At 47.8% G+C, this 22,812-nt stretch overlaps 9 protein-coding genes across 9 annotated transcripts; 6 read left to right on the top strand and 3 right to left on the bottom strand.

Moving 5' to 3' along the window:
• Positions 1–59: 59 nt before the first annotated feature.
• Positions 60–1,261, top strand: BDV27DRAFT_149811 (RING finger domain protein; the record flags this gene model as incomplete). Its single annotated transcript, XM_032071123.1, has 2 exons — positions 60–351; positions 402–1,261. 2 exons carry the CDS (start codon positions 60–62, stop codon positions 1,259–1,261), a joined length of 1,152 nt encoding a protein of 383 aa, XP_031922254.1.
• A 173-nt stretch (positions 1,262–1,434) lies between these two features.
• On the bottom strand, positions 1,435–3,109 carry sld2 (the record flags this gene model as incomplete). Its single annotated transcript, XM_032073468.1, has 2 exons — positions 1,435–2,885; positions 2,968–3,109. 2 exons carry the CDS (start codon positions 3,107–3,109, stop codon positions 1,435–1,437), a joined length of 1,593 nt encoding a protein of 530 aa, XP_031922253.1.
• A 267-nt stretch (positions 3,110–3,376) lies between these two features.
• Positions 3,377–4,640, bottom strand: BDV27DRAFT_136560 (sucrase/ferredoxin-like domain-containing protein). The gene is made up of 2 exons (XM_032068791.1): positions 4,059–4,640; positions 3,377–4,005 (listed from the first exon to the last, which is right to left on the bottom strand). The coding sequence occupies exons 1-2, from the start codon at positions 4,347–4,349 to the stop codon at positions 3,430–3,432; spliced, it is 867 nt and encodes a 288-aa protein (XP_031922252.1). The 5' UTR covers positions 4,350–4,640; the 3' UTR covers positions 3,377–3,429.
• An 896-nt stretch (positions 4,641–5,536) lies between these two features.
• On the top strand, positions 5,537–8,262 carry BDV27DRAFT_149808 (putative C6 transcription factor; the record flags this gene model as incomplete). The annotated part of the gene is made up of 5 exons (XM_032071122.1): positions 5,537–6,184; positions 6,250–7,534; positions 7,590–7,894; positions 7,960–8,046; positions 8,191–8,262. 5 exons carry the CDS (start codon positions 5,537–5,539, stop codon positions 8,260–8,262), a joined length of 2,397 nt encoding a protein of 798 aa, XP_031922251.1.
• A 3,068-nt stretch (positions 8,263–11,330) lies between these two features.
• Positions 11,331–13,364, top strand: BDV27DRAFT_162893 (sugar porter family MFS transporter; the record flags this gene model as incomplete). Its single annotated transcript, XM_032073467.1, has 8 exons — positions 11,331–11,397; positions 11,456–11,531; positions 11,593–11,638; positions 11,697–12,207; positions 12,262–12,514; positions 12,605–12,974; positions 13,027–13,096; positions 13,147–13,364. 8 exons carry the CDS (start codon positions 11,331–11,333, stop codon positions 13,362–13,364), a joined length of 1,611 nt encoding a protein of 536 aa, XP_031922250.1.
• A 695-nt stretch (positions 13,365–14,059) lies between these two features.
• On the top strand, positions 14,060–15,114 carry BDV27DRAFT_149806 (putative short-chain dehydrogenase; the record flags this gene model as incomplete). Its single annotated transcript, XM_032071121.1, has 5 exons — positions 14,060–14,259; positions 14,318–14,394; positions 14,450–14,533; positions 14,590–14,658; positions 14,714–15,114. 5 exons carry the CDS (start codon positions 14,060–14,062, stop codon positions 15,112–15,114), a joined length of 831 nt encoding a protein of 276 aa, XP_031922249.1.
• A 1,224-nt stretch (positions 15,115–16,338) lies between these two features.
• BDV27DRAFT_162891 (fungal specific transcription factor domain-containing protein) lies at positions 16,339–18,756 on the top strand (the record flags this gene model as incomplete). The annotated part of the gene is made up of 7 exons (XM_032073466.1): positions 16,339–16,386; positions 16,439–16,453; positions 16,520–16,685; positions 16,750–16,998; positions 17,051–17,484; positions 17,537–17,797; positions 17,857–18,756. 7 exons carry the CDS (start codon positions 16,339–16,341, stop codon positions 18,754–18,756), a joined length of 2,073 nt encoding a protein of 690 aa, XP_031922248.1.
• A 119-nt stretch (positions 18,757–18,875) lies between these two features.
• BDV27DRAFT_168772 (arsenic resistance protein) lies at positions 18,876–20,378 on the bottom strand (the record flags this gene model as incomplete). The annotated part of the gene is made up of 4 exons (XM_032074859.1): positions 19,942–20,378; positions 19,741–19,883; positions 19,603–19,689; positions 18,876–19,526 (listed from the first exon to the last, which is right to left on the bottom strand). The coding sequence occupies exons 1-4, from the start codon at positions 20,219–20,221 to the stop codon at positions 18,876–18,878; spliced, it is 1,161 nt and encodes a 386-aa protein (XP_031922247.1). The 5' UTR covers positions 20,222–20,378.
• A 203-nt stretch (positions 20,379–20,581) lies between these two features.
• On the top strand, positions 20,582–21,287 carry BDV27DRAFT_136554 (putative arsenate reductase (Arc2)). The gene is made up of 3 exons (XM_032068790.1): positions 20,582–20,787; positions 20,843–20,957; positions 21,019–21,287. Exons 1-3 carry the CDS (start codon positions 20,632–20,634, stop codon positions 21,207–21,209), a joined length of 462 nt encoding a protein of 153 aa, XP_031922246.1. The 5' UTR covers positions 20,582–20,631; the 3' UTR covers positions 21,210–21,287.
• The last annotated feature ends 1,525 nt before the right edge of the window (positions 21,288–22,812 follow it).

Genomic DNA, 22,812 nt, shown 5'->3' with positions numbered 1-22,812 from the left:
TTGCCATGACAGCAGCCGACCGCAACGTGACCTCCGCCAACGACACTCCGACTGCCACGATGGACCGCCCTTGGAAAACCCCCATGAACAACAACTGGGAGAAAACTACGATCGCAGGCTCATCAGAGGCCCATCAGACGCTAGATAATGTCGACCTGCAGCAGGAAATCATGCAAAAAACGCTGGAGGAGGTAGCACAGGAGGAGGAGGCGGATGGCAGCGTGGCCAACCCATGCGTCATTTGTCTGGAACTGATCTCAGAACCGGCCGTCGCGGTTCCCTGCAGACATGCGAATTACGACTTTCTGTGCCTTCTAAGCTGGCTAGAAAACCGTCGGATTTGTCCACTTTGTATGATCCTACATAAGAGATTCAAGATTATCTTCTAATTCGAAGTCTAGGCAAGAGTGACGTTTCCGCGGTGGAATATGAGCTAGATAGCCCCGAAGGCCCGAAGGTCCATCGATTAGAAGCTCCGCCAGAAGCCCTCCCAACCCACACCACGTCCAGTTCCCGTCAAAATTGTATCTACAATCGTCCGCGTCGTCCCCGGCCACAGATTCATCGTCAAAACCCACCCTCGCGCGATGAAGAGGTGAGGCGGCGACAACATGTCTACCGCCACCAGCTTTATTCCCTGAGGGTCGGATCGAATCGTCTTTCGCAATACCAAGAACTGACGCCGGATAAGTTCAAAAATGATGAGGGGCTTGTTTCGCGTGCTCGTACCTGGATACGGAGGGAACTGCAAGTCTTCGACTTTCTACACCGTACAGAGGCAGGCTCGAGCCAGAGTTCAGTGGCTCGTCCGGGGCAGGCAAGACTCGAAAGCCGCCGAGGAAGTAACGCTGAATTCTTGTTGGAGTATATCATTGCGATTCTTCGTACCGTTGACATCAAAGGCAGCGCTGGGCAAGCGGAGTCTCTCTTGCAGGATTTCCTTGGCAGAGATAATGCATGCCTGTTCTTGCATGAGTTGCAGGCATGGCTTCGAAGCCCCTATACATCACTATCGGACTGGGACCGTAATGTTCAGTATGATGATCCGAGTAGGAGGACAGCTTCATTTAGGTCTCGTCCAGAACCTCGGCCGTCTGATCGTACAACGACTCCGGTATACCGAAATAATGACCACGTTGTTCATGGGAGGGTTTCAAGACCACCGCCCTCTCGTAGACCACAATACCAGGAAAGATCTCGTGACGCCATGGCCCAAGCGCGAAGAATACAATACGCACGGGGCCGCTATATCCCTGATTGACGGTTATGCCACGCAGCAAGCATTCTAGACAAATTTGACGAAGTCACGAATCACATAGCATATAAAGCAATTATATAGAATCAAGCTGTATATTATGTCTTCTAAGGTGGTATCTCTGAGTATGCTGTAGTCGTTTCTCATAATTGATGCTGGTGTTCACTAGCCATTGTGCTTTATCGCCTCCTACCGAAGCGCCCTGCGCCTCTGCCTTTCGAGTTCTTATTTCTAAGTTTCAATGACCGGTAATTAGCATGTGCCTCGGGATTAACCTTCCTCTCGCGAGGCTTAGTCTGTCTCTCTTTCACTTGAGGCTGGGGTTTCTCCCGCTTCTCTGTTGGCGGCGGCTCTACAACCCCGATAGCATCCCTTATCCTTTCTGAAAAGCTTTTGCTTCTAGCCGGGGGTTTAGTTTGCTCCTCGTAATCCGAGTCAGAATCAAGCTCCGGCTCTGATATTGAATGCAGCGAAGCAGCATCTGGAGCACTATTGGTCTCGTCGCGACTGGCACCCAGCTGCTGGGTCTCAGGCACAGCCGCCAGCTCATCATCACTTTGGTCCACATTCTCTGTGCCGTCTTCATCCTCTGACACCGGTAACTGTGACTCGCGTTTTGGCTTGGAAATAACCGGCTTCATGCGAACCCTGCGTGTCGTTCGCTTTTGACCCTTCTTCTTGAACGTTGGTCCTGTATCCTGCTCGACAGTCTGGCTATCAGGCGCTTCCGTGTTCATGCCAGCTTGCTCTGCTTCTATCTCGCGGAGTACATCCAACTCATTGTCTAGGCGTTCTTCTTCCATATCTCGTAGTCCTTGTACCAAAGCAGACAGTCCTTTGCCTACAAACTGGGGTCGCTTTCGTACATTGATTGGGCTCAGGCCTTCACCATTGGGGTTTGATGCAGCGTAGCGTGCTGAATTGGATCGTCGCAAGAATGCTGGAGTTTCTGACTCCGGGCCCCCTTGACCAGCGTCGTTAGCGCTCGGCTGAGGCGAAGGCTCACGTCGAATAGCATCGTCCCGGTTGTCCATCATGGTAGCGTAACGCCATGTTGTCGGCGTCGCAAATAAAGCCGAAAGCATATAACTCTTGCTTGCGGAAGCAGGTGTCCGGTCACCCCGTGGACTGTCTTCCTCCTCTTCCTCTTCCTCTTCCTCCGCAATGGTATCTAGTGTCTTTCTTTTCGACGGCGTCTGCGCCGCTGCCCCACGTACACTGGCCAGTCTTGCCGCGGTGGGTGTTGCTGTACTTCCACCCGACTCAGATAATAAGTCAAAAAGACCCAACGCTTTTCCGTCTCTTTGAGGGGTGGGTCCGATAGCTGTCTTCAACGGCGATGAGGATTGTTGATGCGTAGATGGACTGAATAGTCTGCGTAGCGCTGACGGAGAGTCATAAGGATCGAATTCAGACGGATGCCCGCGCGGCTTGGAGGGGGTAGTGAAGGGACCTTTTGCCGCTTTGCGGGGCGTGGATTCAAGGCGGGCCTCATGGGATTGAGGGGGTGATGCATGCTTGCGTTTCTTTGGGCGTTCTTGTAAATCAACGGAATTGGGATTATGTTTCTTCTCGTATCGGGCTGATTTCTCAAGCGATTTCAATCGGGAGTATTCCTTATACTTGGCCGCTGGCACGGACAGAGAAGTTAGCCCATGACGCTAGCAAGAGAAGACGCGAGTTGCAAGATGACTAGACAATTAGTTACGTACCAATCTCAGGTGCTTGCTTGATATCATTCCGGTCCGCTTTTCGTCCCTCATTTGCGGCGGCGAAAGCCCTTTCCCAGTCCTTTAGTTCTGCACGGAGTTGCGCTGACTGCGCGGCGATATCGGAAACGTCAAGACTTGCCATTATCGCATGTCGTAAACGAATTTTTCTTTTTAAAAAAAAGAAAAGGCAAAGTTAGTGGACAGAATATACAAAAGAGTTGCGGTTCAATGTCAATGTTTATTATAGTAACGAGACCGATGGCAACGGTGTAATCGGAGTCCCGCCGTTGGTTCCTTTTTTGGCGCGTGCGCGAAATCAATTAACGCGGTGTTTTATGACGTAACGTGTTTCGGTTACAGACTTTGACATCCATACCATCATTATCATTATCATTATCCCATTAATATAATTTTATACTCTATAACAACCTCAACCACGTAGAGTCATATGACATCTCATCGCTACCAACTTGTCAATCCCCGTTGCCTGTCAAACCCTCCTCTCAACTGAGTCTCCGGGTGAACAACCTTCCCCTGCAAGATTGTATAGTTAACAACTCCCTCACAATGCTCTGGCTTGACCCTTGCTAGCCAAATCATTTGCTCCGCTTGCTTTCGGTAGATCAGAACATTGGCTGCAAATTTGTGGCCTCCCACATGCGAAACAAAGAAGATTCCCACACCACCAGGGCGTTCGTCATCCGCATCACGATATAACCCGTGGGGTCGCAGATGTCGCTCCAATTCTTTCTTGATTAACGGGGCAGTGATTCCACATCGGGCATCTCGCCGCTTATGAGAACAGAGAAGTACCACATAATCGTATTGGCATGGTCGAGACGACAATCGGGAATTGACTGGTTGTCCTTTGGGAGCATCAATGAAGCAGTCAACCAGCTCTCTGACGTCGCCAGTGGTTACTGAATCCACGAAGGTGAATGAAGGCAGAAGTAGCACGGTAGTCCCATGCGTAGACTGGTGATCGCCATCTGCCTCATGGTTCGGGTTACTGAGGTTCGATGCCGAGACCATAATTCGCTAGTTCTGTTAGATTGTATCAAAAGAGTGTGATTTATGGTAAAGCCACTTACCCCATGTTTGGAATTATTTGAGCTGCTGTCGAAAGCTTCCATTAAACTTCCCTTTTCATTCTCGACCCGCTCCGTCCAGTCTGATTTCCCAGTGGCTACCAAGACATGCGTGTGGAATTCTTTGATGTGTCCATAGAGTACCCGGGAGTTCTCGACCTTCACTTTGGACGGGAAATGTACCGTACAATCGGCACAATCCAGTTTGCAGTTTGGTCCGTCCTGTTTGGGATCTACCGTGGGGAAGATATAGTCGGCGTTGCGACTGCCGAACGAGAGGAGTGACCGCAACATATTTTTCTTTTCTTTCTTTGTTTGTTTTCTTCTTGGGCGCTTCCAAATATGGGATAAGCCTCAGAATATACTCGCAAGTTGATATAGGGTAATGATTGACCGTTGGCGTGGTCAGTCTCGAGGCTGAAATCGAAGCTATATACTAGCTCGGAGGTGCTCAAATCCCCGAGACCCGAGCATTATCTCCGAGAAACTTCTGCATGACAGGCGATTCAGGAAGCAGCTCCTTCGCCGCTGATTTAGCGGCGTGTCATAGCTTATGATAAATTACATGGCTGCCTTGTGAGGTCATTTGTATTGAATCATAGTTATAGTTCTTCTAAGCTATAGAGTTTACCATTGTGTTAGCCTAATGGTAGTTCAAATGCCAAGCCTTCAATGACACGTTGATCTTGTTGATTGAAAAATTGAACCGTGAATATTTTGGATCTACAAATCCCCCTGATTAGGTATCAGAGGATGAACTATTTTTGGTTGCTTCTGGGTAATTGTGATGGTGGAGTTGATTCGGGCACAGCCGCAATGGAGGGTTATGAGCATGGACTATAAGATAGAGTTAGAGTATTCTTAGAAGCAGGTAGGGGCCTGAGGCTGGCCGGGGCAATCCATAAGTATTCAACAGCAATACAGAGAGTACATATGAAACGAAGTGGAATACTGCGGATGCCGAATGGGGAATCTGCGGTCCCTGAATTGGGTCAATTTGACCCCACTTAAGCTTAACCTTTTCAAGCCTTTTTTTTTCTCTTTTCGTTTTCTTTCCTTGCCGCTTGTTCAGGCACCAGGGTTTCAGTTACATATCAGATCGAATCAATAATGTTGGAGCCTAACTACACTACACAAAAACGAAGAAAAACAGTCAAAAGATAAAAATAACAATCAAGACAATCATAAATACGTTTTCCTACTACGGAGTAACTAATTCGCAAAAATATGGTAATATGTGGTAGACTTTCCCCGAAACGGAGATGATGACCGGGTGGGCCAACAACACGTAAGCCGACGAGTGAAATTGCTTATCAAACACCAGATCTCCGACTGAACCGAATGTACGACCGGGAAAGTTAGTCTGACCGAGGAACCCCCAGCAAAAGATCGGGAGCAAGGAAAAAGACCAGCAAAAGGACTAAGATGTCCACCTCGAACAGATTCGCCCCGTTAGCAATCGTTCTACAAGTCTCTCGATCATGACGGATGTCCCACCACCACCACCGCCGCCGGGGGCTCCAGACCCGGAGCCCCAGCCGGAGCAACGGGTGCGCAAGAGGCGACGACGGACGATGGCCTGCGTGCAGTGCCGTAGCAGAAAGCTCCGCTGTGATAGGAAGCTTCCTATGTGTAGCCGTTGTGAGAGCAGCAAGACCGCCATCAATTGCACCTATGAGAAAGAATTCCTTTGGCAACAACCCAATACGGTTGTTACGCCCGCTTTCTCCGAGCGCGGTCCCACTAGTACAACCATCTCTCAAGCCGCGCATCTTGCTCGGGCTCATCCTACCCCGGACTCGGCGTTAAGCTCTTTAACTCGGTCTCAACAGACTTCTTCGGATACGCGCCCCGCCCTAGAGAAACGAGACCGTTTCCTGGAGACCGTCCTAGGGGCCCCGAAGGCCGCTGTCAATCAGGAACCGTACGTGAATACTGAGCTGCTACACCGTTCGAAGTATCCTGCCGGCGTAAGTCATCATGCAGCGCCATTGCACCGCCACGGAGACGATGAGGATCCCGCGTCTCCTTCACAACAGCTCGATATCTCTCCCAGAATCATGATGCGAGGAAAGGAAACAAAGACCCGGTTCAACGGGTCGGGGATCTTCGCCAATCTGATCGCTCAGGTTTGTCATACTCCAATTGCATGCATCGCGTAGCGTTGCAGCGTCACAGTTAACCAGAATTCTAGTTTCCGGATATTAAATCGTTTGCGGAGGAGATACGAGTCGCCAGTCCGCAACTGTCTGCGCTACGACCCGATCTGGCGAGGGTGAAGAGAGGCCTCTGGAAGCGGAAGCCTCTCAATACACCCTTCCCAGAACCTACCACTCTGTCACTCACCCAGATGCTCCCGTCTCGCCGTGTGGTTGATGACTTAGTCGTGTTCTATCTGACTTATTTCGAAGCTACTCACCGTGTCCTTCATGTCCCGTCGTTTCTCAAGGAGCTTGATGAATTCTGGGCACAACGGGATAACCCAGATTTTGTATCCCCTTACTTCGTGGTCCAACTTCTCCTGGTTCTGGCTTGTGCTTGGAACCTGGCCGACTTGGATACACTACAGCTGAAAAATGATGATGAATCTGAGTTGACTTGCTACACGGCAATAGAGTGGGTCCTCCACGCAGAGAGATGGATTGAGAACTCTCACATCAAGAGGCCTGACATTATGGCGTTTCGGCTTTATATTCTACTACTTATTGCGAAGAACGCGCATGGAATGAAGCGCAGCAAGGCTTGGCTTGATACCGGGACACTGATCAAGCAAGCGATGTTAGCAGGGTACCACCGGGATCCCAGCAGGTACATGAGGATCTCTCCGTTCAACAAGGAGATGCGCCGGCGGATATGGGCCACGATTCTCGAGCTTGATCTGGAGGTTTCGCTTGAGCGAGGGATGCCGCCTTCCTTGCAATACGGCGATTTTGATACGGCTCCAGCACTCAACCTCAACGATAATGAACTACAGGACACCAGCGAAGAGCTCCCGGCCGAGAGACCACTAACTGAGATGACTGATTGCTCATTCCAATCTGTCCTGATACAGTCCCTTCCGTTGCGACTTAAGGCGTGCAAGCTGATGCATTCTCCGCGAATAAGTTGTTGCTATGAAGAAATACTTCATATGGACTGGGAGTTGAACAGATATCTTTCACAAATCCCTTCCTGGACGGTATCGGAAGGGGAGGATTTACAAACGCAGCACAAAATTATCCTGATAAGGTCTCTCCTCCAAACTAAGATTGGCCATAGCCTTTTATCTATCCACACGCCATTTGCCATCGAAGCTCCAACAGAAACCCTCTTTGCACCATCTTCTCGGATTCGCCTGGAGGTGGCCACCATGATTTTGTCTACACAGAAACAGCTACATGAGATCTCAAGACAGCTATCCCTCTCTATTCTGGGAGATTGGACTGTGCAGGCCTACTGTTCAGTATGTCAATTACTTCACGCCAGCACCAACAGTCAAGGTAGGCTTCTAAGAAAATGCAGCATGATGATAGAACTAGGCTAAAGGCACAACAGCTTCTTCCCGAACGTCTCTGCCCCAGACACTTCCCGGTCTGCCAGAGTCCTTGATCACGCTAGTGGAGATGACCTTGACCTGTCTGGAGACACAACTCCTACTGGTGGTAAAAGGCGCCAAGGAGTATTTTTTCATGTCAACTATCTTAGCTTTAGTGAAGGCAAGATTATGGCCGGCGCAGGCGACTGTCTACAAGCAGGAGGTTGTAGACCGAGTAATCTTTTTCGCTCAAACACTTTTCACGCGGCATGCCAATTGCGATCATCTGGGGGAATTGGGCATGGGGGGTTTTAAAACCAGTCAGGTCCGTGACGCTACCACGTCTCTTGTTCGTCATGCAGAAGAGTCTAACTTGAGTACTGTGTATAGGTTCCAGTTTTGAACCCGAGCTCTGGGATGGCACAGCCTTTCGTTCCTAATATGAACATGCTACCACCAACAAACTTTGGCATCACGGTAAGATCAATATTCATGGCTCGAATGAATTTTGCTAAGATTATAATAGCAATCTGGGGAACTAGATCCTTTCCTTGATGCATTTGACTGGGGGGATCTTACGGGCATCACATTCGAAGGATACTAATATATACGGGATACCAGTTGAAGAGCTCAGCGATCAGCCGCTGGCACACAAAATCCATTGCGACCACTGGCCATTGGAATAAAGCCTAGCAACTGGCCTGTGTCATTTTCTCAGCAATGACAACCTGCCTGACAAGAGGCATTTTGCCAGTCATGTGGCTATTCTATGGCCTTCGTCTATTGACAGACAAAGCAATATACTAACAAGGCGCTTGGATTTTAAACCTAGTGCAATACACTCCTGTCTATATCCCCTGTAAGCGAAACGTCATCCTTTCACTATACCTGTCCGTGGAGGGGAGTTATATGGGCGCAACTGTACTGCTATCATACCGGATGTACAAATATATGACGTTTGATATGCTTCACCAGGCATAATATAATGGCTGGTTTACTATATTAGCGCATGTGAATGGTTACTGGAACAGCTAGTCTTTTGCTGATGCCCCGGGGAAGAAATGTGTCAGATCACACGATCTCAACCTACAGACTCCTAGTCCCAGTATTTGTTCATATAATCAGTCCAGCCCACCAATTTAACTGGATCATCCCACATACAGCCATACCCTAAATTTCTTGGATTATTCCTAACGTCTGATTATATTTTACAAATCCACATGTGATCACAGCCAAGAGCTCACAATACGTGTCCATCGCATCGCCTTCTTTTAAACAGCAACATTGCACGCATTTTTAACCTGAACCATGCTCGCAATTAGCAGGCCACCAGGGGGTTTAACATATTGGCTAGACCAAGGCACATCCAATAATATGGCCCATCATATGTTGGTTTCAGGCATATAGGTACGAGTAAACATGACCCGCATAAGCTAAGGAATCTCAACCCTTCTAGATCCCTCAAATAGAGAAGTAGATCGATATTGACTCTGTTAGGCTGTAGGCTGGGTGCCCACTAGTCCTAGTAGCAGACAAGACCTTTATCCTGGCATGTTGAGGTTGGTAGGGTTACGCATGGGGGACATTTTGTTCACCGGGTTCTTGGGGTAATTGGAGTATGCGAAATTCCTGCTTCGTACATGTCCTACTTGTATTATAGAATTCTCTGTGTACCGACTATGTGCCATGGTATGAGGGGTTTAGATGGTCTACAGAAGATTGTATAGCACTATGTCCTACCATGAATATGTAAATATGTATCTCTTGTTTGATTCTGAGATTCTTTTTAATGCAACACTAGATAGTAACCATTACCATGATGTCTATATTTAAATGTATTGGAAGAAAGAGGTATCCAATTTCAGCCTTGAGTCACATCCTTCCGAGAAGAACAGGGATATTCCAATTAATATAGTAGGCAAGGGAGGTCTAAGCTTCCTTACCTCTCGCACTCGATGACTAGGGCCTTCGAAGTGAGACTTTCTATATATCCTGGACTCATGGGATCATGTGGGGAGTATTTGCAGTTGATAAGGAGTCAGACTGCTTTTCTACACCAATGATGTTATTAATAGTACGACCTGGGTATCACTAACTGACACAGGACGAATGTGTGTCTACCATGATTTAGACGACAGGGTGACATCCAACCTCGCGAGGCATGACAACCGTGATCTTATGTACAGTCATTTGTTTAAAATAACACAGCATGTACTCTAGCTACCAATTATGCTCAAGTAACGGCAGGGGTATCTGTACCGGTTACTACAGCATGGTTGACATTGAATTCTAGTGAGATGGATGCATGCCAGCAGAAAGGTGGACTCTAATTCTTGGGCCAGTGTGGGCTAAGATAGTCGACTACCAAGTTTTGTGTTCATGGGGAAGCCAATAAACATGCATTGTGTTTAGAAGATACCTGTGTTTGTGTAAGTCAAGCATATGTGGGGGCGAAGTTCAGTCTGGTTCACTATTTTACCATTTCACGATTGGGGCTTGTGCATGTTTGCTAGGCCAAGTTGACTCGGATATCACCGAAAGTATCCTGAAGGTAGGGTTATGTTTGTCAGTGAATAGGGCGAGGGGTAGGCAGAACATAGGAGGCGGTACGAGTACCGAAAAATACACAGGGGCGGAAATGCCATATATAAACTCTACGTTTATTCTAGGTTATAGAGAATCTCTCATTGCACTTGTTCAAGACCTAGAATTGCTAAAATCTACAAGTTGCTACTCAATTGTTCTACTGATTCAATTAATACACCCTCGTGTAGGTCAGACTAACCCCCTGCCCATCTCGTTCCAGCGTCTGGATATTCATTGAACCTTAGCCAGGTACACAGCCATGAAGCCCAACCTGGGAATGATCCTCATCATCACCCAAGCCACCACAATCCTCTCGACTACAACCCCTAGTGACGATGGCCCGGCGGATGTAGACGGCAAATCACCCCCCGCAAGAGACATATTCGCTCTGCAGAGTTGCTGGACCAAATCACCTTATGGCTGCTCGGATAGCAGATGGTGCTGGAAACAATGCGGTCCGAATGGGGGATGGTGTTGGCTAGCTAAAAATTGGGGAAGAGGTGAATGGAAGTCCTGTTCTCGTGCCTCTGATTGTGTCCCCGGGTAGCGACAACAGTGATTGCGGTAAGGGGAATTGCAAGGCATGTGGTTGCAGTTGTTGAGTGGCCATGCAGTGGATCTCTATGTATGTCATTTTTACTGCAGTTCTGAATAAATGGTGTACCGAGTTCTGATCGTTTGGTACAACTACACGGGGGTTCAAGATCGTCGCTTATACATGAAGTCCGTAGGAACCAAGTTTTGGGACATATAAGGTTGGACACTGAGTTGGTTAAGTGCAAGCTGGAGTCTGGACAGCCTATATACAAACTCATATTGGTCAGGCTATCCTCGGACAACAACACATATGGTCCGGCCCCAGCTGTCGGCGCGCAGTACCCCGACAGCCCTCGGTCCAGCAAGGGCCGATATACATTGTTGGAGTCGCGCCATGCATCACCTGTAGCCCCATACCCCAGATTCTCCCCATGGTCTCTTAGCTTGCATTGTAAAGAAAGTTTACTAGTTATGGAGCAGCTCTATGGTGCTGTTTGTGGTAGGGTATATCTACCTTCAGCCCGCTCAGCGGTTCTATGATTACAAGCGACGCGTGCGCTCAAAGAAGATCGACGCTCTGTTCAATATCACCTTGGAAGCCAATTCCCTCCCTTTCATCCGGTACCTTATATGTCCCGATGGCTGCCACCGGTGACAGTACTACTGGCCCTTGCTCGGGCTTGGACATCTCGTATGGAAAACCTGGTAGCTCGATGTTCAAGGTCAATACTCCCAAGTTGTCCGATTGCTAAGTGCATACCAGGATACAAAGGGCTTGTAGAACAGCCATTTCTACTATTTCTATCCTTGTTCGCGAGTATTGGAGGTGTTCTCTTCGGGTGTGTTTTTCGGTCAAATCCTCGTAGCTACCTTGACGTGGTCTAAATGTTATACTCGCAGGTATGACCAAGGAGTCATCAGTGGGACTTTAGTGATGAACAACTTCGTTTGTGTTCCCCTCGTGGAAAGTATATTCAGAGGTCCGCGTCGCTAATATACCATAGGCGAAGGAATTTCCCACACTGGCCAACAATTCGACACTCCAAGGTTGGTTGGTGTCTGTTCTCACATTGCGTGCCATGTTTGGTGCCTTAGTCAATGGCCCAATCGCCGATCATCTCTCTCGACGTTGGTCTATCCTTCTCGCCAATATCATCTTCCTTATCGGATCCATTATCCAAGTTGCATCGGTCAATATACCAATGATCTTTATCAGTCGGTTTATTGCAGGGTTGGCTATTGGTCAGCTCTCAATGGTGGTTCCTCTTTATATCAGTGAGCTAGCACCGCCCAATCTTCGAGGTGGACTTGTTGCCCTACAGCAATTCGCAATCACGGGTGGTATCATGATAGCCTTCTGGCTGAATTTCGGAACCCAGCATATCGGTGGAACAGGGGACGGGCAATCATCCGCTGCATGGCGCTTTCCTCTCGCTCTGCAATGTCTATTCTCATTAATACTGGGATTTGGGACATTTTTCCTGCCGTACACTCCCCGCTGGCTGATGATGAAGAGTAGGCTTTTCAGGATAACCAGCGTAGCAGCAGAAGTGGCTAACAAAAGTGCAGACAGAGAAGATGAAGCAATGCCAACCCTCTCCCGTGTGCGTCGTGTCCCTAGGAGCGACAACCGCATCGTTCAGGAAATGCTCGAGATCAAGGCGTCAGCGGTGTTCGATGATGAGACAACCGCTGCCATGTTTCCAGGAATCACCTCTCCTATTCTTCTGAGCTACGAAAGATACAAATCCATGTTTACCTTTCGCCATTTGAATCGCCGGCTCCTACTTGCTTGTCTCCTTCAGCTGATCCAGCAATTCACGTGTATATCACTTCATCATTATATCAATATGCTAGGCTAACTTCACCAAGGAATCAACCCTATCATATATTACGCACCTCAGATCTTCAGGAAGATCGGCTTGTCCGGTAGTTCTGTAGACCTCCTCGCGACCGGTGTAATCGGGATTCTGAACTTCCTCTGCACCATCCCGGCAATTATGTACATGGATCGCTGGGGTCGCAGAAAGGTCCTCCTTGCAGGTGCCGCCGGCATGGGTATCTCCCAGCTCATAGTAGCCACCCTATATGCCGTATACAAGAGCTCCTGGGCCAGCAACCGGAGCCCTGGCTGGGCCACAGCGGTGTTTGTATGGCTGTACGTATGCAACTTCGCGTATAGCATTGGATGCGTGAACTGGGTTATTCCCTCCGAAATCTTCCCACCGGGAGTCCGATCTCAAGCTGTTGGTATTGCGATCGGTACAAATTGGTTGAGTAATGTAAGTAGTTTTCCGTTATACTGCTGTTATGAACACTAACTTGTGAAATCAGTTCATTGTGGCGCTTATTACGCCTCGAATGCTAGAGTCGATTGAATTCGGCACTTTTTACTTCTATCTGGGTACGCTCTTCCCTTTAGTTATCTCTCCACGTAGTGCTAATCAATTGCAGCCTTCTGTGTCTTTCTGGCTATCTGGGTGTACTTTTTCCTCCCGGAAACAAACGGTGTGCCCATTGAAGAAATGGATAAGATTTTCGGCGGCAGCCAGGGAGAACAGGACGCGATACGCCTGGCGAATGTTTACAGCCCGCTTGGTGTAGGGACTGGATTCGATGGGAAGCAAGAGAAGGATACTGATAGTCATGTGGAAAATATTGAGGAACCATGATCACAGATGTTAGCATGTACGCTCTAATATTAGTTAGGGAAATGTATATTGTGCTATGTCAATAGTAACTACCATGATATTTACGCGGAGTGGAATGTGGTAAAATGCTGTCCACATAGATTGAGGACTGTCGAGACTACTTGAGATCGTGTAAACTTGCCTACTGGAAATTAGCCCTCATTTTTAGAACAGAGCTGCAGATCGGTCGTATATCCTTGTTACGCGCATCATTGGCAGAACCAGCAGAAGCAAAACCTAGACTTAATGCTGGATCTTCACAATGTCTACACACCCGTCAACCCTCGCCGACTTGTATCGGCTCACTGTGTCCCGACAGCTTCCACTCCACCTGACAGCCTGGTTCTACCAGAATGTAAAGAGAAAGTAGAATTCACAATAAGACTTTCTTTTACTACTCCACTCCATTTCCCATCAGCGTATGCCCATGGCAATGACCGGCATGTACCACACTCGGGGCACAGTAGCCCGCAGCAAAGACTCCCACGCTTCACTTATGGATCGGTACACAGGAGCCCGTCAGTGAACCCCAAGGGTCGAGTTTACTCCACCTCTAACCACGCTGCTTTCAACCGCTACTATCCTAAGCTAGCTATAAGAAGCCATCTTTTCAATCATTTTGCCTATGCTCAACACCATACTAAAGTCGTCCTTGATTGCCATCCACAACCGTCAAAATGTCTATGACCGTAGCCGACTGCACAAAGACCCGCGAAGGGTTCCCCCGACCCTTTCCAGAAACACCTACCAATGTCTTAGAGCAATTCAAGATGTCTGGGAAGGTGGCTGTGGTGACGGGAGCGGCGGATGGCATCGGCTATGCAGTGTCAGAAGCCATGGCGGAGGCCAACGCGAATGTTGCCCTTTGGTATAATTCGTAAGTTATAGACTTATCTAATGATGCGCATAATAATGAGCTAATATAATCTGGGAAGGAATGACGCCGCTATTAAGAAAGCCGAGACTCTTGCACAAACTCACGCGATCAAGACCATTGCCTACAAAGTTGATAGTAAGCTGTATACATGCTTGTTGATCGATACCTGCCACTAACTCCGGTCTTATAGTCTCGAACGCCGAACAGGTGCAGAAGACCATTGCAGAGGTCGTTCGTGACTTTGGAAAGATCGATGTGTTTGTTGCTAATGCTGGTAAGGCATTCAACGGATAACACTACATCAGAGATAGTAAAGTTGACATTGAATAGGAATGGCTATCTCAAAGCCCATATTAGAGCAAAAGCTAGACGAATATCACAAGCAGGTATCAGTCAATGGTAAGACTCCATTACTCCTGGAATCAACTCCTACTCTGCTAAACGAATCATCTAGTCGACGGCGTTGTCTTCTGCGCTAAGTACGCCGGCGAGGTATTCCAGCGTCAAGGCAGCGGAAACTTGATCATAATATCCAGTATGAGCGCACACATCGTCAATGTACCCACCGAACAGCCCGTTTATAATGAAAGCAAGGCCTTTACTACGCATTTTGGGAAATCGCTTGCCCGTGAATGGCGGGAGTTCGCTCGCGTTAATGTCGTTTCCCCCGGCTTCTTCGACACCAAGATGGGCGCAAGCCCACTTGCGATTAACGAGGCATATCGTATGTCCTCGCTTGACCGTCAGGGACATACCAAGGAAATCAAGGGTTTATACCTTTACCTTGCTAGCGATGCCTCTACTTATACTACTGGACGTGACGTTATTATTGATGGAGGATACACGCTTCCTTGAGCAGACTTTAGCAAAGAATGAATAATATAGACCACCCTTAGTAGTACTCCTCTATTGTTTGCATAATATAATCATGAGTAAGCTGAGTTATATTTCCCTAATCGTCTTCCCATTGCTCCTACTTTATAACTGCTTAAAACCGTCCCAGCACATCCACATGCGACGGCCGCCTTAACAATACCAAACAGTACTCCCCACTTAAGACCTTCCGTGGTGTGTACCTGGCTGACAGGCCCTCGGTTATTCCAAAAATTAAACACATCGATGTTCTCGTTAGAGGAGCTTGACCCATCGGGTTACAACTTGCGTCGGCCGTCTGTCGCCCGAAGGATAGTCCTACTAACAGAAAAGGAAGCTCCACGACACTTGTGCCCTAAACACAACAATTCATTAGCTGATCCCTCGGTGTCGAAGAACTGTTCTCCGTAAAACTTCCCCGTAGGGTAATGCAGGTTACGGGATTGTCCTGGCGATGAGTAATGAAACTATTCAAACTAGTGATGCGTATGAGGAAATGCCAGTATATTTATAGCAGTGACCCTCTCTTCTTAAAGCATGCCAGTACTTGCCATAGCCTGTGACATTATTAGTACCCCTTGCCGTTGGCTTCCCTCGTTCGGACTGCTTTGCGCCCATCCGTTCCACCATGATACTTCCAATTAAATTGGCGTACCTATCTACAACCCATCCACATTATATAACTGGTACCTGGCGACCTTCTCTGTATTTGCTGGGTGATAAACTCCAATATAAACTTTTATTGGTGAGTTATATGGAGGTACAAGTCCATCTGGAATATATAATAGTAATGTTTGCATATACTTCATGTTGTGCCATGTTCTCTGTAAAATATATTTCTAAAGGTTTCTGCAACGCGACTACCTCATTCTGCAGCACGCACTGTAACATTAAAGCATTACAGCTCAAATATGAAGCAAATATCAACAGGTATGTATAAAAACAAAAGAAGATTGGAGGAGAGATAGATAGCACCAGACGATGGATGATTATAGTTCTTCAGTTAATCTATTAGGGTTCTACTTAGTCACCCGGAAGCGCAAGCCCTTTTTCGGGCATCTCGGGATGTTTGCATCCTTGTGCATACCCGACGTTACCTCGAGCATGCTAACCGATCTTCATCCCAGCCATAGCGATGACCGGTTCGATCAAGAATATTATGATGATTAGATCTTATATTTCAGCTTGAAATTTCCTTGCTCTACAATGCCAAAACCTTCAACTTCTACATCAGCTCCGCACGAGCTGCGAGCAGTAAGTTACCCAGCGGTGGTGTCGGTCTGGCTATGCAACTAACATGCGACAGTGTACAGAATGTCGGGTGAGAAAAAACGTTACTGGAAGCAGAGAAGAGATGCTTACTGACAAATTGCGCGAAATGCTATAGAAACGTAAAAGCAAGGTAGTTACTCCAGATCAATTCGCCTACATGGAGATTCCGTTCACACGCCCCACAGTGCTCCGGGACGCCGCCCTGCTCGTACTGTTCCCGAGCCAACAAACCATGCATCTTCGGCCGTCCATCGTTGCGAACGCCATTGACGCGCAAGTGGGTGTTGCATCATGTCCTCACTGGATTGTTTGTCTGATGACTATTTAGGAACATGGATCAAATAGAGCGTCGCTGCGCTAGTTTAACAGCACTTTTGCATCGGCTGAACCCGCATGTTGATATCGAGGACGCACTGAAGACGACGACTATTTCGCGGAGTGTCCTGCAGGCCTCAGCTTTTGAAGGAGTGAGCCCCGCTTCAGTTGATGAGTTTGAATGGAGCGAGGCTTCACTGGGGTCTCCTGCTGAGCGAAGAGTGGGCCTGGATGGCATGGCATCTCTGCCCACAGGGAGCACGGAAGCTGGCTATCTCGGTATGTTGCAAGGGATCTACGTATACCAACGTAAATCTAATCGTACTTATAGGCAATAGCGCAGGGTCTAGTATCTTGAGAAACGTCCCAGGGTTGATCCCAGAGCATTCAGGTTTAGAGACCCATCAGCGAACACAGGTCTCGCCTGAAGACCTCAATCAGAGTCCGGACCTTCTGCTTTCAGCACATCTGGGCACCTCCGCCATCCTTGATGGTTTAGTAAACGCGTATTTCACGTATTATAATACATCCTACCCGGTCTTGCATGAGAGTACATTTCGCCAGCAATATCAAGCTTGCCATAAGCTCCATGATCGGTCAAGTTGGTATCCGATATTCTACATTGTCCTGGCGATAGGGAATTGGATTCTTGGCGGCACGTCTGGCTCGAGAGAATGTCAATATTATTCCGCCGCACGATCGCGTATGTCAATGCATATGTTGGAGTCCGGAACTCTCCTCACGGTTCAAGCGTTTCTCCTAATAGTTAGTTTCCATATATAACGACCCCCCGGTCTAGTATACTGACAGGGACAAGGGAAACTATCTCCAAAAGAGGGATCGGCCGAATACGGGATATAATTTCATCGGAATAGCCTACCGCATGGCTCTTGGGTTGGGGCTTCATCGCGAGCCACCAGCCGGAGCGAACACTGATTCGTTGTTCCATGAGCGAAGAAGAGTTGTCTGGTGGATTGTGTATTGCTTCGATAGTGGGTTCGGCATTACTACTGGCAGACCCGTTATGGCCTCCGATAACTTCATTGAGACTTGCCTGCCCCGCAACATAGACGACTCAGTAAGATAGGACATTACCCTTGCCCGAAGAAAGAGACAGGTGTCTAACTGGACTTACAGGCGTGCACTTTAACCTCGACCCTCCCGACGCCATCGGGCCGACCGACAACATATTCTGCCATAATCGCACAGGCACGACTAGCTTCCATCGGAAACAGCATTTATAGTAATGTGATCTCAGCGCCGAAAGAGAACATCCTTGACTTAAGGGTCTCTCGCTCATTTGACCACCGACTGAAGGCCTGGAGGCTTTCTTTGCCCGTGTATTTCACAGCACAAGACGTGCCGGATTGGTTTCGAGGCCCGCGTGCTGTAGTCGGGTGGAAAGAACAGAATCTAAGGATGATGCTGTGGTGGGGCAGCCAGCGCTCGTGCAGCTTATTATCCGATGTCGAGGAAGCACGAAACATGTGTCATTACGTTGCGATTGAGACTATTCAAGATATTACGACATTCTGCTTAGATTACCGCGACAACATCCATGTCGGTCTGAGCTGGTACGCCACGTACTTTCTATTCCAGGCGACTATTGTCCTGAGCATCCATTACTTGAGACCGCATCAGCCACTGGATATGAGTCCGGATTCGGTGAACCAGGAGCTGTGGGCTCTCTCTATATCAAGGGCGCGCGACTGCCTTTCCCAGCTGAGCCAAAATAATGAAGCTGCAACGAGATGTTTAGCTGTTCTGGAAAGAATTCGAGATCAATCAGAGCGATCGCAACAGTCCTCTCTGACCCCTTCGGGCACAAGGCCCAATGCGAGCGTTCAAGATGATCACACCCAGCTACAGCCTGTTCTGCCAACACAAGACGCCAATCAGACATCTTTTGCTATCGATCCGGCCTTGCAAATCCTCTTTCAAGATACAGCGTGGAATAATGATATCTTCGAAGGTCTTCAGGGGTTCCCAATCACAGATGAAGTCGAAGTCTTTGACTACTTGGCCCCAAATGCTTGACTTCCGATACTATTTAGCAGGAGACACTGGCTACATTAGGCCTGGACCCATCCTGGACACCATCACGGAAATGAATTATTTTGAGCTAACCACAGATTCTGAATTATATAATACATTAATCAATCCTTCCAACCCAACCGATTGGCCACCAGCTTCACAGCATAAACCAGCCCCAACAACACCGGAACCTCAATAAGCGGCCCAACAGTAGAAGCAAGAGCCTGATTACTATTCTCCCCAAATGTCGCCACAGCAACAGCAATAGCCAACTCAAAGTTATTGCTAGCCGCCGTGAAGCTCTGCGTCGCCGCCAACTTGTACCCAAAACCCATTTTATACGTGATGAAAAGCGTGGCGAAGAAGATAACAGCGAAATACACAATAAGCGGTGCCGCAACACGGACCACGGAGACGATCTGATGCACCACCTGACGCCCCTGCGAGGCAAAGAGCACCAGGATCGTGAATAGGAGTCCGATGAGGGATAACGGGCTGATCCATTTCAGGAATACTTCGTCGTACCATCGTGCGCTTGTTGTCCAGCGGAGGATGAAGCGTGTGAGGATTGCGGCGCCGAGGGGAATTCCGAGGAATACGGCGACACTTTTTGCGGCGGTGCTGTACTCGAATGTGATGGTATCGCCACTTATTACTTCGATGAAGAATACTCCCATTGGGGCGAAGAGAACCATTTGCAGGAGGGAGTTGATGGCGACTAGGATCGCGCAGTATTCGTTGTCGCCTCCTGCGAGGCCTGTCCAGATTAAGACCTAGTGGATGTGAGCTTCGACGTTATGGTGACAAAGCCTTAGACTATCAGATATAGGGGGGTGAGAATTGGCTTACCATAGCGATACATCGTGCCAGTCCAACAAGAATCAGTCCTTGTCGTAGCTCCGGTTCGTCGGGTAGGAAGGCCCAAGCCAATGCTAGCTGAAGAACTGTTAGAAACTGCAAAAGGGGCATAAGTAGAAAGGGTCGTACCATGAAAAACGGAGCGATGATCCAATTAACAACAACGCTGAAGGCGATCTGGATCCAGATCCCCCGAGCCCGGAGGACATGATGCAAGCTCTCATATCTAACCTTACATAGAATGGGATACATCATGACGAGCAGACCAACGGCTGTCGAAACGAAATCAGTAATCGGAGGTCGAGAAAGAACATCACCAGAAACACTCACCTATAGGGATTGACACTCCCACAAATTTCCCTTGTTGCAGCGCAGGCCCAGTGTTCGGGACGAAGTTACCCAGGATTATACCAATTGCCATGGCTAGAAAAATCCATACTGCGAGGAATCGGTCCAGGAGCCCGAGATTCTTGAACGCCGATTGCTTTTCCTGAGGCCTTTCTGAGGACTCCGGATTCACTTGTTTCTCCACATCTGTTGTTGGTCCGGGGGACTCTATAATGGGTTCAGGTGGGTATTTGGAATGGGTCTGGCTTTTCGCGCAAGCCATTGTTGTTTCACAGTGTTTTAGGGTATATCATGGGAGTAGGTGTGAAGGTGATATGGAAGGTTGGTTATAGTGTTCGTTGGCCAGAAGCTCAATCCTGTGCTAGAGATATACCAAAACGGTCTCTCCCTTCAGAATGTGAACTTTATACAGGAGTGCACATAGGCGTGATTTTCCATAGACCCTATCCCTTGTACTAGATTTTGATACTCAGGGTATGTCACTGGTCGATGCTGATTGGACAACGCTAGGTGGAGACACTGAAGTCTCTACAACCAATCAGGAAATGGAGGTGACATACCCCGCCCTTACCCTATATAGAGTGGGGTCTCAAGTTATCAACGAAGAAATCCTACGACAATATCTACATTCACCACCATCCCGGCGAGAATAATTAATTATATCTACTCAATATGTCTACAACCCAAGCTCCATGGCATGCAGCCTATCCTGCCCCAAGGGGCGCTGCAGCCACACTACCCCGCCAAGAGCTATTACAATGGCTCAAGGAGGGTAAACAACCCGGAAAAGATTTTGTGCTAGTAGACCTACGACGCGCAGACTACGAGGTAAGTCGAGAACCTAAGTCGTCTAGTACGGAAACAGATTAACAAAGAAGCATAGGGAGGCACCATCCGGGGGTCCTTGAACCTCCCGGCCCAAAGTTTATATCCAACAATTCCTACTCTTTACAAGCTCCTAGCGGCAAGTAAAGTGGAGAGTGTTATCTGGTATTGTGGTGCGCTATGCTCTGTAGAATATCACTAGTAAATTAGAATGCGTTATTGATTTAGACACAGGGTCATCCGGAGGCCGTGGAACGCGGGCTGGCGGTTGGTTCGCGGATTATCTCCAGGATCAAGGCGAGACGAACCTGAAGAGCTTAGTATTAGAAGGTGGAATTAAAGGATGGGTCGCGGCAGGACCGGAATATACGGAGCTTATGGACGAATATGATGCGTCGTTTTGGACGAAGACGACTTCAGGATAGTTTGGTATTTGACTAGTATGGCGATATGATGTTTATGATACTTGTTTGGTATCTGTTGATGATCATATCACAATAAATAAATTGCAAATGATATATACAATAGATCGATATAATTATGTACTATGTGCAAGATACACTGCGAGGAGGCCCTTTAGAATGGGGAATGAGAACCGCATGTCCTTTACAAGAAAGCTATGATTCTTCGACTTAGTTTAGAAAGACATATACGACGATAAGGTGTGGAAAATAGGGCTTCCCATCCGCTCGGTCGTATTTAAGCCGTTATTACCTACTTGGCAAAAGGTGTAACGAGCCCTGAGTGTGTTACTGCTTTTAGGGGTGATAAATACTGAGTCTTTGGTGAGTCCTTGGTGAGTGTAACTGAGATGGGTGATAAATTAATGATAATATCACCCATTCGGGTGAGCGGGTGTAACAACCAGAAGAATTAGAAGCAAGAGTACATAAAATTTCAGGCCATATGCTGTAATTTCTATGGGTTTGGATGTCTAGTATCCGCATGGGTTTAACATGGGTACCATTTGCTATATGGTATTCCCGGGTATGCCACAGTCTTGGCTCAGCTCAATAAATAATCAAGTATCTGTTTACTTTACAGTTTCTATTAATCCACAGAAGGGCTGAGCCCTCAGTGTCATAAGCTTCTTGCAGAACACCGAACCCACCTATCACATTCGAAGATCTTTACTAAGTTTGATGTAGTCGATGCCTTCAATGGAGTTCAAAAGGACCTGGCCAAAACCCTCAGTGCACGTACCAATGATGACCTACCAGGAGACACTAGCAGGAGCCGTGAATGTAGGATAGTGAGGAACGGAAGGACATGGGCTTCGAGGAGTGGCAGGCGGTTTTAGTTGTGATCAAAAAGCTTTTTGATTGCCTTTTGTGAGTAATACGGCGTTCTACGTTCTAGGCTCTCTTATTCATCTGCATAGCTAGACGTTCACTAGTTAGGCTCTACCAGGTTAATAAATTCTTGATTGATTGATTCATGAATTGAACTCAAAGTAGGGAGGGGAAGGGTATTTCACTATAATTCACACTTGATACAATCAAATCAAATACTTGGGTATGCCTGTGTAATTACTGAGTGTTTCAGACATTTTAAGAAGTACAATCACCGAAAGCTAATTATTGTTACCCGGTATAGGGTATACAGCTCTACCAACCAGAATCGGCTTACCTTGGTGCTCCCTTCTCGTACTAGTGCTACGAGCGGTTCAGGAATTTATGCTGTACATTGTTCTTCTCTAGCATCGGTGGAGGCTATGGAACATTAGAAGACCCAGACTTACGTACTATATCCACATTTAGACCTAAGATCGCCTCTCCGCTTCGGAATGCAACTCCAGTGGATATGACCCACGTCTGTAAACGCCGAAAGCCGATATCCTAGACCCTAAGCCCTGATTTCCTCCACAGGTCAGACATGAACACTGTATTCTATCAGGTAAACCTCTGACATGAATGCATTATAATCCTTACTGTCTCTGTCGGAGTGTCAGTGATCTATCAAGTTATACTTCTTCTGTCGAATGGGATTAAATAATGTATAATGTATCAGACTCTAGATTCATTGAAA

This window comes from Aspergillus caelatus, assembly GCF_009193585.1.
Source record: "Aspergillus caelatus strain CBS 763.97 unplaced genomic scaffold BDV27scaffold_280, whole genome shotgun sequence".
In the NCBI taxonomy this organism is placed as follows: domain Eukaryota; kingdom Fungi; phylum Ascomycota; class Eurotiomycetes; order Eurotiales; family Aspergillaceae; genus Aspergillus; species Aspergillus caelatus.
Note: the sequence above shows the minus strand (reverse complement) of the source record. Positions and strands in the feature narration are given on the sequence as shown.